A 12,929-nucleotide genomic window follows, 5' to 3' on the forward strand; every position below is an offset into this window, starting at 1 on the left:
TATACTATCTACTATACCTACTGACCCAAGTACACCCAAATACCCAGATAAAAAATTGTAATATTATATTTATATAGATATAGGTAAAATCAGCAATTGTAAAACAAATCGTGTTTATTTATTATGCACTTAGGTACCTATCCAAAAGAAATTTATTATACAGTCCATTCAAACCGTCTTATAGACACCACTACTCAACAAAGTTTTCGCTATACGCACATATTTTAAGGGGAGCTAATGAGGTTAGAACCCTCTAAATATTCCATTAGCCCCCCCACACTCACAATGTTATTAAAAATGTTAGCACCCCCAGATATTTTAATGGATTTGTACCTATGGTTATAAAAGGAAAAACAGAAATTAACATTCAGAAAAAACCAGGGGACTCACAATTGTACAGGTTCATACTGGCATTATCTATTTGTATTGCGATCCTAATGGAAAAAGTTGTAACTGCTGAAACAAGATTACGCGCATAGGCAATTATGAACTAATATCCAGTTTTTTTTTATATGTTCTGTAAAGATGTTTAACCTTAAAAATTGAATTAAGATTTCACAATTTGATTAATTATATACGTATATATATTAATCATACATTAATGAACCTACTAAATTAATTATCTTTTAAAGAACTATAAATATATTTTAAAACTCTATAATTAACTATAAATTACAAGTACCTCTATACAAGTAATAAATTAAATAATAATAATATTAATTGTAATAATAATAATCTTACTTTAATATGAAAAGGTTTAATAGTAGACGATATCAATGTATTTTTATAATTATTTTGAGCTGGAACTGTGTCATTATTTTTTGACTCTGAATCATTCAAACCTACATACAAATAACAAATCTAAGCATAAAAATATATAATCATAATTGATAACAATTTAACTTATTATTAAGAAGTATTAAATCAAAACAAAATGTAATATAATATTTTTCCCCTACACTCTTCTGTCTATAATTAATACATGAGATTTAATAATTATCTTTATATTTAAAATATTATTAATTTCATTAGTCTAATAGTTGTATATTTTATTTTAATAGTTGTTCGTTAAATTTATAATGCTATAAGTAACTCTATGTTTGCTCTATTGCCCATTGGGAGTATATCAAATAATAAATAAAATAAATGGAAATAATCTTTTTTATCAATGATTGTATGTCATAATAATATATATTAGATATAGTTTAAAAAACTCAGACTCTAGTGAGTTCTATGAAAATAAAATCACATAAATAAAATATTTATAAGACATAATATATAAGAATAAAAATTAATAAATAAGAAAAAAAACTACCGAGACATTTTTTTATTATTACTCAAAAGAAGGCTCAAAATATATTATTTTTAAATATACAATATTATTGTTATAAATTAATTTAAATGAAAAAAACAATAATTTAATATAAACTTATAAGTCAGTAGTCACATGCGAAAAGAATTGTGGTATAATATTTTTTAAATTACACCTAATGATCATAAGTTCCAAGGTCCTTTGATTTATATTTTTGAATAACAATCAAATTACTAAAATTTTTATGTAAATAGTTTTAACAAGTATCCAATTATGTTAAAATTTGAACTTAATAAAACAAAAAAATTCATACGTCAATAAATAACTCAAAAAGAACCAGAATATTTTTTTCAATTATATCACGTCTAAAAATACTAGTATAATTATTTAAGAAGTCATCAAAGTTAACTAAATCGATTTTAAAAAAATAACTAGTGTAAATATTAAATACATATTTGTTTTTACTATCTATAAAATTAATACAATTAACTAATTTTTTCTAATCCCTCCCAGTCTATAAGACATAAACAAAACATAATATCATAAGAATTTTGTACATTTTTACAGTACTAAATACAGAATATTATTTATTTATTTATAATGTTCTACTATCATGTTATTACTCAACCAATATAAATAAAAATTAAATAAATAGAAGATTTATTATACTTATAATATCATGAAAGAACAGACCTTTTTTGCACATATTGACCAAGTTCTGAGGTGCTAACTGATTTGGTTCATGCTGAGAAGATGAATCATAGGTGTATAACTTCTGACAACTATCATCATGTTGAGAATTACTGATCAGCGAGATTGTGTTATTATGTGCAGTGCTGGTTGATTTTTGGTTTATTTTGTGTTCATTTTCTGTTAAAACACAATACATAGTTTACATTATATTACACTAGACAATGCTAATTCTATTGGCATTGTCACATGTTCTCCTACGCTGAAACGCGCATGCATTGATCCACAATGAAGTATATTGAGATTAAATTTATGAAACCAGTGTCCCAGTGATCAATTGTAGATGTAATTTAAAATCCTATACCGGCCTAATTAATTTATCTTCACCAACTTGGCCATGAGTCATGACCAAGGGCTTACTCTTGGCAAGGTACAAAAGCAATTATTTAGCAACATTTATTTAAAGTTGCAGTGCACTAATACGGATTCATAGTAGGTAAGCTATATTGAATAGTAGTATATACTTTATTTTCCGTTGCTTTACATAAATTATGAGAAATTGACCTAATATCTTAAATTCCATATTAATTTGATAGTTTCAACATTAAAAAGGTACAACTACAAACAAACAAGCTACAAACTATAGTTTATAAATGTATAATATATTAATTTGTATAGTAGATAAACTATGTAAGTAAACCTACCATATATGTTAAGGATTTGGGAACCTAAATCATCCGTCTCATCAACTTCGTCATCACTTGGTTCACTGTATGACAATACTTCGCTTTCATTAACAATATTACATTGGTAATTTGCAGATGTTGGTATTGTGTACTCTTGTTTATCAGATGTTTTAGATGGAAATATTTCAAATGGAGAATCTAAAAATTAAATAAAAAATAAATAGTACGTACATTTAAAAACTTTATTTCATAATTTTAAAAATATTTATATTTGTTTATTAATCTCTTTAGGTATTACATAAAAAAGCAGGATATAACAGTTTATTTCAGCGAATATAAACTTTTTTGCATAATGTATAATAAAAGCATATGTGGCAAGCAGTGCTCAAATTGGGGGGGGGGGGAGTGAGTAAGGGGATGGAGCTGCTCCCCTACTAATTTTATTTTTTTTTACTTGGACGAGGGGCCGATATAAATTAATGTCTGAAATAATTTTTATTAAGATGTAAATTTCAATTGATGTCAATTATATAATGAGTTTTACTATTTCATATCAAAATTATTTTTTACATTAGTTTAATAATAAATTATAATTTCACCCTGTGTTTTACCTATATAATCAGTATTTCACAGATCATAGATCATATACAAGTATATTATCTAAGGCACAGATACTGGTATGTGATAGTAATATCTTAAGTCGTGTTCCGAATGAAATGTTATGAGTTTCAGTTTTGGAATAATTTATCTGTATTTTTGAATTTTTAAATTTTTTATACTTATCAAAATATGTGGTATTTTTTAAATCAAAAACAATAATTATTAATATCGTTATCTATATAGTATATTGAATAAGCAGGTAGATTATTAAAATTTATTTTTCTTCTGTAACAATGTAAGATGTAATTATTGCTATACAAATATATTATACCTATTTGGAATTCAAAATGTGTTGCTGAAAAGTGGTATTTAAAATGTATGTAAGGTAGGAGTGCGGGGGGTGTGGCGGCAAAGCCCCCCACGGGACCGTGTTGTGTAGTTGCGCCCATGGGACGCAGTGTTTTAATCTTTGGATTGAGCTCCTCTACTTAATTTTTCCCAATTTGAGCACTGGTGGAAGTGTATAAAAAGTAAAAGAAAATCAAAACTCATTAAAGTAATGAAGTAAGTCATTCACTTATGAATAACACTTTCAATTATCTAATTGTATTATTATTGTAAGAAATCACACAACTGATTGAATGATTAATGCTAATAAAATTATGACTATTTGAATTGTGTGATACTGATTCCGCATTAATTAGCAATAAATAACAAAATTTATGAAAAAATCCAAAATGTATTGAATTCATTTTAGAACATATTTATAGTTTACTCTGGCATCATTTCATGTACTGCTAATAAATACACAAATCATATGAGTCTCAAGTCCTGCTTGACAAACAGTTGTTTTAATTATTTTAAATTTTATTGTATTATTTAGAAAGCATTAATAAGTTAACTTTAAAAGAAAAAGAAAATTTGGAGTATAATAGCCAGATGATAATAACTAATAAGAAGACAATGTAACAAAATAATGTAGATTAATGTGAAAGTATTATCAATAATAAGTTCTAAAAAAATACAATAAAAACTATTAATTTGATAGTTACTACATTCAAACAAAAAGTCTTACTATATATTGTAAACAATCTACAAGCTAAAGAACATATTTTATGTATAAAATATATGTATTAAGATATACTGTTTAGATTATTACCTTTAAGGTGTACACCTCCTTTATCAATGTAGATAAAAAATTTTAACATATTTATAGACTCTTCAATATTAGTTGTACCCAATTTCTTATAATCTGGATGATTTATTAGACAACTCTTTAATTTAGTAATAGTTATTATCTAAAAACCAATTAGAAGATATTTAATAAAATAATAATAATGTACAATGTTGTAAATAAAACAATAATCCTTACTTCTGTACCGGAAGTATTACAGAGATTTTCTATAAAACTCTTGAGTTCGGGTGTTACAGTGCCAATAGGTTTTGAGCTTAAAGGTTTGATTTTAATATGATCATATCCACGAGCATTGTAATCATACTTAGAAGTGCGATGTTCATATCCACGAGCACTGCTGTCATACCTAGGAGTGATATATTCATTTACACAAGCACTGTTATCATATCTAGGAGAGGTATATTCATATCTAAGAGAGGTATATTAATATCTAGGAGTTGTATATTCATACCTAGATGTGCTATATTCAGTCTTATAATTATTATGATTGTAAACACGAGATTTAAAGTTGGCAGACTTCAACAAGTGATTATTACTACCACTTCTTCCAGTGGAATTGTTTTTTCTAGGACGAGGTCTTTTAGATTTTTGATTTACAACAAGTTCTCTGAGGTGTGAAGTTTTTTCATCAACAATAAGTGTAATGAAAGAACTCATACTTGGATTTGACGGTATCTAAAATAAAATAATTTCAACTATAAATAACACATACCTAATTTAATTCAATAATTAATAAAATATTTTATTAAACCATGCAGTAAGCTTAAGTGTCGTATTTAATAATTTAGTCTCCCCTAGCAATTGCTATTCCTTTCCCTCTCACACAAGACAATTAGAATTCATTGACGAAAGGGAAATGCTTTCGGGCAAAGACCATACCAAGTAGTTAAAAAGAAATACAGCATAAATATGTAATTATCATATTATAACAGGTTTCATGATTCATGAATATTTATTACAAGTTTCAAAAATATTAACAAATTATTAATATACTTACTAGTAATACCCAAATGGAGAGGAAAACATGGTAATCGACGATTATGTATTTGTGAAAGTTAAAGAGTTGAAGTACCTAAGATCAACTATTACTAACAACAGTGACTGTAATCTTGAAGTCATGAGTCGTATACGTAAGGCAGAGAGATATACTCTGTGTTCCATAAATATTTTAAGGGTGTCGGTCCCAGTATTTCCAATTTTCGAAATTTCTATGCTATTTGAATATTATGTTTTATATTTTAGTTATTGCCTTAATTATAATACTTTTCCATTAATCTACAGCTCGATACTTATTTAGACGCGGTCGATGCGGTGTATTATATCAATGAAAATGACTTCACGGGAAAAACTCTCACACCCTGTAGAATTGTCGGATTTCGTTAATTTTTTTTTAATCTGAAAGATGAGAAGTTTCTACAGGTCGGATCAAAGTTCGATTTTTTATTTTACTTTGAATAGTACTAGAAAAATACGTTTGAAAAAGGACAAATATTATGCATTTTTCAAATGCATATTCCAGTTTCTATAATTATAGTTTTCAAAATCGGGCTTTGATCCGACCTACTAAATGTTCTCTACTTTAAGATAAAAAAATAATTAACGAAATCCGACAATTCTAAAGGTCGTAAGAGATTTTCCTGTAAGACATGTTTTTGTACCAAAAAACGCACCGGCACCGACACCCTTAAATCAAAACTGTTCTCGAAAGGGACAATGATTAGACTGTACGTGACCACAATAAGACCAACAGTAACTTATGGGTGTGAGGTTTTACTACTCTACAACTGGAAAACAAGTTATTATTTTCAAAAAATAAAATACTGAGGATGATTCATGATCCAATGTTTGATATTGAGTTAAACATCTGGTGCATAATGAAAAATATTGAATTAAGACGAATCACTTAAGTTCCATTATTAACAAGTTATATAATTAAATGTTAGACTCCAGTAGTGTGATCATAATATGCAAAAAATAGAAACTACAAATACATGAGCAACAATCGAATGACAAGCGACGGGGAAAAAACCCACAGAAGACCTGGAATGCAATAAATAGATAGAATAAGAAAAGATTTAGAAACACTGAATGAAACGGATTGGGAAAATAGAATCCAGGACCAAAATGATTTGAGAACGGTAACAGTGGCGGTGAAAATTCTTACAGAATTGTAAAGTCAAAGAAGAAAAAGTAATTTATCCGGTTTTTTATTTCATCTTATACGTTATAATTACTTATAATAAAATAACATCACTGCACAATATGCTCTCACCGCACCCTAACCTGCCAGTCATTTATTCTCCGTCTATTAGTATATTAAGGTCTATGCTATGTAATGACTGCAGTAGGTACCCTTACAAAATAAACAAGCAATAAAATAATAATTTTTTACATGCAATTTAAGTGAAATAAAATGCTGTCAAATAGAACACTTCTTGAAATCGACTCCCTAAAATAAGCCATGATAATCATATTAAAAATTGTGTAATAGAAAATGTATTTTATTTAACAGGACGTCTTATCCGGATACATTTTAAAATTATCATAACTTACTTAAAATAATATCAATAAAAACCTACATTGTGCCCCAGATAATAAACTTAACTTTACATTTTATATTAGATCAATTCACTCTAATATCAAAACTAACAGCACACTATTGAAACTGGTGAACGGAAATTTGGAATGTTGTATGTGTGTAAGACGCGACAACACATATGGGTAAGACGTCCTCTTAATTCATCAACAGTACCAAAATATTAAAAAACCCAATTATGCTTGCAAAAAAAAAAGGTTCAACTTACTTTTACAACATCTTTCATATTTTCCAGCAACTCAAAAACATTCTTGAACCCAAAGTGCTTATATGGTAAATTAGAACCTTCATAATCATGGTATTCTTTTAATATTTGTGAAATTGTCACTTTACCTGGAGAGCTAGTTAAAAGACTCCGTATAACCATCTTTAAATAATTTAAATCTGGTTGTTCCATGGTGATTAAATGAAATACCTATAAAAAAAAAATATATATATACATAGGTATATTAAGTTTCTAATTTTGGTATTGAAAGTAAACAATATTATTATATTATCCACAAATTTAAGATAATTTTAAATTTCAAATATTTATTAGGTACATTAGCTATTTTAAGGACAAATAAACATGTTTTGAAATATTTATGTTGGTATAGCCATTTTTGAAGAAAAAAAATTGTGTATCTTTAATTGTCTCAAATTATTGAATTTAATTCAAAATTGTTAAAAAAAAAATGTAATATTTATCAATGAAGCCTAAGTAATGAGTGGTATAAATAAATGTTTAAGAAAGAAACTAAAATCAAATGTAGAAGTATTATTTTTATGATGAAGAAGCTAGTTGTGAAATCATATTTTCTTATAAAAACCAAATAATGAACTTAACCCATTAGCACCGGAATTTTTTTTTTTACAATTTTAACCAACATTTTGTTGAAAACATAATATGTTATATCTTAAAAATTATTGTAAAAAATCTATGTTGCCATATGGCAACGCACGGCGTTAATGGGTTAACATTTAAACGCATCAATGATATACTCCGTGCCACGAGGGAAGTAACAAGTGTACCGACCAAATTGCGGTCGAATCCGCGCATCCCCTACCCATTTGACATGTTGACGTTGCACGATCAAGACCGTCAACAGTCAGAAACATTATATAGTAACACTATTAGTATGTATCATGTTGTAAAATGGGGGAAAAGGGACATCAGAACAGTGTCGTGGCAGGAAGTATAGTTAGCCTGACACTGATGTAGTACAAAACAAATTCTGATATCATGTTAGTTGAGATCACCCAGATGAGCATCGCTACAAATTAGTAGACGCACTAACCTGGATGTAGGTACATTGTACCATTGTACCATTGTAGGTATCATTGTAAATAAAAATAACTAGTTTTTAATTAAATCTTAAGATATGAGAAAGAAACATAGGTATGACATTAATTTCTATGCCATTGATTTTCAGATAGTGACCTGAACAAGTAATTATAAAATAAAAAGATAATTTTATTGATTGCACAAACCTTAAATCTAAAAAATCTAAAATGAATCAATGAACCGATATTATATAAGGGTGTATGTATTTTGAACATTCCAAAATAATATTTAAAACAATATTAAACAAAATTTCGGTGTATCCAGATTTCGGTCAAAAACGGCAACACGCAACGAGTGAAAATACTTACGTAGTCAAAAGCTCATAATATCTCCAGGCTGTAAGGTGCAAAACGGGTATGCGGTTCTCACAGGGATTACCGAAAGGTGTTGGAATAAAACAAATTCACGGCCATTGCATATTATTAATAAAAGTCGGCAGGTATTTTACAAGCTTTCGTCCGGCCGTGACTAAAATGATAAAATGATTATCAGGTTCAGAGAAACTGAAAACGCCGAAACGAATACGAGCCATGTGGAATAATATCATTGAGTATAATATACTATCTATACTCAATGATAATAAACTAGGTACACCGGAATGCGATACTAGGTCAATGTCCTATACATAGAGACACAAACTACAAACTAGTTTAAAGGTCTAATATGGTCCTATAGCAATCGCTGTTATCAGATTAATTCTTCCCGCGTTTCTACATTCATGTCACAGATATCAGCTCTACAATATATGTATTCAATAGATATCCATATCTGTGATTCATGCACGACCATGGTTGCAGTTTGATCCCATAGACCTACTTACATACTGATACTAAATGGCCTATCCATTCTTTAATATCTATGTATTATACACGTCACTAGAGACCCTTTCCCAGACAGCATTTTGTAATGATAGTATTATAATAACGTTATACTAATATTATTCGTTATTATAATGTTATAATAATATTATTAAACAAAAAATTGCTGTCTGGGTTATTACCTATCCAGATTCACTACTCGTCACAAACCTCGGGCATAGACCGTAAGTTATTAATCACGGCTACAGATAATATTAATAATTATTATCATCTTAAAACGCCACACAAATATCAAATAATAGTAAATAATATACAATAATAATTAATATAAAGAGCGATCTTTGAAAATCTCTAGTTTTATGGAGCAAGAAAGATCGACTTTAATCGTGCTGTAAAGTTACAATAGTGATTACGAATTACGAATGGGTTGGAATAATATCCGTAGTAACCTATTGAACATAATGTGGATAGGTACGGCATTGTCTCATTTCTACCTCCACTAAACAGTAAACAATAAACATAAATACGCTTTTTGGCCAAGAACCACTACACACATACCGCCACATCATTTTAAATTCTGAACAGAGCAATACAATTATATTGTATTGATTTTACAAAGATATGCTTTTTTTTTGCGTGACTGCTTTTACCTTTTTTGAGTAATAATTTAATAAAAATGCTTCGGTTTTCTACATCAGCATCTTTTCTTGTAGGAAAGTAAATTTAGTTGATAATTTGAGCCTTGGCTCTTGAGGGTCAAAAGGTCAATTTTCAATAGTTTTCAAGTGTCGAGAAAAACAAAAAAAATTAAAGGAAAATCGGAAATTTTTTACGCGAAGTAGTTCGACAAAATCGTTTTTGATTTTTGGCTTAATTTTAAAAAAAAAAACCCATATAAACATGACATTTTCATCGCATGTTTATATTAGTATTTTGAGTATAAGCATAAGAAAATTTCGATTTTCATTAGTTTTTATAAACAATTATTATTGATAATAATCATAATAATAATAATCTAGTATCTACTTATATGATTATAGGTGATAATGTAGTATTTTAATTTCTATATGGTATACATTTGTAGTATTGTAATATTTTAAGATGTGAAAACAATAAACAATTTTAACATTTTCATAACTCGCATTAAAATTAAAATATACTAAAGAGCCTATAACATTTTCTATACCTATAATAATTTTACTTTTAAATTTAATAAGAGGTCAATTCAGTCTAATTTTTAAACTAACAGAGGTGAACGTGATCTGCTGTGCATAAAATGTTTGTATGTTACGCACTTGTAAGACGGAGCAATACATGCGGGTGCTAAGTCCTCTTAAGCCGCCTCGGTAAAGTAAGGCTCTACATTAAATGGGTATGCTATGCCACCATTTTGCGACTCATTTATCAATGATAAAATGATAAAATAAAGGGGAAGAAATTCATATTCACATAACATTATTAGTCGGAAAATGGCGGCGTAGCATACCTGTATCAATAGTGCCATATTATAGCTAAAGCTTTTATTTAAGGGGCAACGTCGCAACGATTAAGAAATTTATAATCTCGTTGTCGCTACCCAGGACGTTTAGAAATTTATCAGAAATTAAAAAAATATAGAAAGAAAAGGTGGGTAAGTGGATGTCGCTCTGCTGTACAGTAGATTACAAGTGGGTCACTGTATGGATGGTATTAAATTTGAATTCAATGATATAGTATCATTGTATAAGAATAACGATTCTGAGTGAAGACGGTATGTCAGTCTAGGTATAAAACATATTATATACTTATCTATGATATTAAAAAAAAAATTGACCTATAATAGGTACCTATAATGAATTCCAAATTAATCATATCACAATATTCATTAGGTACTTATAACGCGTTATACATCAAAAACAAACCGTGATACTATCATAAATATATAATAGTATACTTTAAAAGTTTCATGTACCCACGAATAATATTATACAATCACAACAAAATAACTAAGATAGTTATTATAGGTTTTTTAATATGTAATTTCGTCCAAATTTGAACTTAAAATGACTATAAAAATCAACTGTGGTTATGTGTTTTTAGATTTTTTGGTAACAGAATTAACTACTTACGTGGAATCTTGTTTTAAATGTTCAATCCTTAGATATAAAAGTTGACCATTTTATAAATTTTTAACTACAAAATAATTATTGAATCTTAAATTTGATAAATGTTGTGAAAATTTGATCTTTAAATGCTTATAAAAACAAATTGTGCCTATGTATTTTTAATATTTATCAACTGCTATTGTACCAATATATCAGGAGCCTTGCATTAAATTTTCACGCTTTTTTACCCAACAAACAAAATTTTATTGATATTTATTGGAAAAAAAACTAAACAAATTGAAAACTGAGAATGTCCGTAAACAGCTCAAAAAAAGTCAAAATATTTTCAAAATTGTATGGTGTTTAATAAATGAAAATACCTATTAACATTCAGTGAAATTTTCAAATATCTACATTCATTCGTTTTTTAATTACAATTAAATAAGAAAATCGTCACATAAGAAATCGAGCGAATATCAAATGATGTAGAAATATGAATTTCAAACGCTCATAAAAATTTAATTTGACTTTTTTGTAGAAATTATTTTTTTTGATAAAGATAGACAATATTATGAAGAATTTTGTATTACATTTTCAAATCTTAGATTTAAAAAGAAAAATTTTTACGAGTTCTTAACTAAAAATAATTTGCTCATTTCCGTGATTTTTACATATTTTCTCAATTTTTGAACTTTAAATGCTAATAAAAAAAATCTGTGGCTAAAGATTTTTCAAATGTCATTATATAAGGGCTCGAATTTGAAAAAAAAATTCCGTTTAACGTTATTTACAATTAAAACGTTACAGAATTTTTGCGTTTATCGTTATTTAGATTTAAAACGTTATACATGTTATGAGTTAATCGTTATACAGAATTAAAACGTTACACATGTTATGCGTTTATTGCTATTAGTAATTTAAACGTTATTCAAATATTCTGTTTGTTGTTATTGAAAATTAAAACGTTATTCATTTTTACATTTACCTAAGTATTTAATACTATTGAAAATTATAACATAATCTAGTATTACATTTTACAATTCTTATTTATAAATAAGAATGATTACCTGTTCTCACAGGATTCTTACAATTTGGAACTTACCAGGTACTTTCGTTTGTATTTAAATTATATTGAAAGAACATACGACCGATTGGGTTAGATTTCGTTTTTGGCATTTTGCAAATCGATATTGACGTATAAAAACTAAAACCACTCACACTCCCGAGTCGTGAAACAGTAAATATGAAATAATCCAAAACGGCAAAACGTTAAAAATTATAATCACGCGTCGGAATCAATATAATATTGTAGATACTATTCAATAGATAATTGATTAATCAATAAATAAAAATAACGTTGCTCCACGTGGAATAACATGGGGTATTTTAATATTTTACTCATAATTTTAGTAAGTTGTTAATACTATTTTTGTTCTATGAATTATAATCTTAACTATTATTCCGATTAATTCCTTAAATAAACCAACACGGCAACACAATATAACCATTAACCAGACACAAATTTAAAATTAAATAAACCATGGAATGCCATTAGAGATTAGTGGAATTATTGCTGAAATCGTCTATAAATATAAATATCATATTTATTATATTATAATATTAT

At 27.5% G+C, this 12,929-nt stretch overlaps 2 protein-coding genes across 3 annotated transcripts in view; both read right to left on the reverse strand.

Moving 5' to 3' along the window:
• LOC100158689 overlaps positions 1-9,019 on the reverse strand; it is a 17,995-nt gene extending 8,976 nt beyond the window's left edge. The window contains exons 1-8 of the mRNA XM_008186977.3: positions 8,712-9,019; positions 7,288-7,494; positions 4,935-5,158; positions 4,661-4,829; positions 4,448-4,586; positions 2,707-2,886; positions 2,006-2,182; positions 742-842 (exon numbers count right to left, since the gene is read on the reverse strand). Of these exons, the coding sequence (XP_008185199.1) occupies positions 742-842; positions 2,006-2,182; positions 2,707-2,886; positions 4,448-4,586; positions 4,661-4,829; positions 4,935-5,158; positions 7,288-7,476 (1,179 nt within the window). The 5' untranslated portion in view covers positions 7,477-7,494; positions 8,712-9,019. The remainder of the gene's footprint in view (positions 1-741; positions 843-2,005; positions 2,183-2,706; positions 2,887-4,447; positions 4,587-4,660; positions 4,830-4,934; positions 5,159-7,287; positions 7,495-8,711) is intronic.
• The window catches only part of LOC100159991 (legumain), a 521,349-nt gene that overhangs the window by 388,365 nt on the left and 120,055 nt on the right, over positions 1-12,929 (reverse strand). The window lies entirely within an intron of this gene.

Source organism: Acyrthosiphon pisum, chromosome X (assembly GCF_005508785.2).
Source record: "Acyrthosiphon pisum isolate AL4f chromosome X, pea_aphid_22Mar2018_4r6ur, whole genome shotgun sequence".
In the NCBI taxonomy this organism is placed as follows: Eukaryota; Metazoa; Arthropoda; class Insecta; order Hemiptera; family Aphididae; genus Acyrthosiphon; species Acyrthosiphon pisum.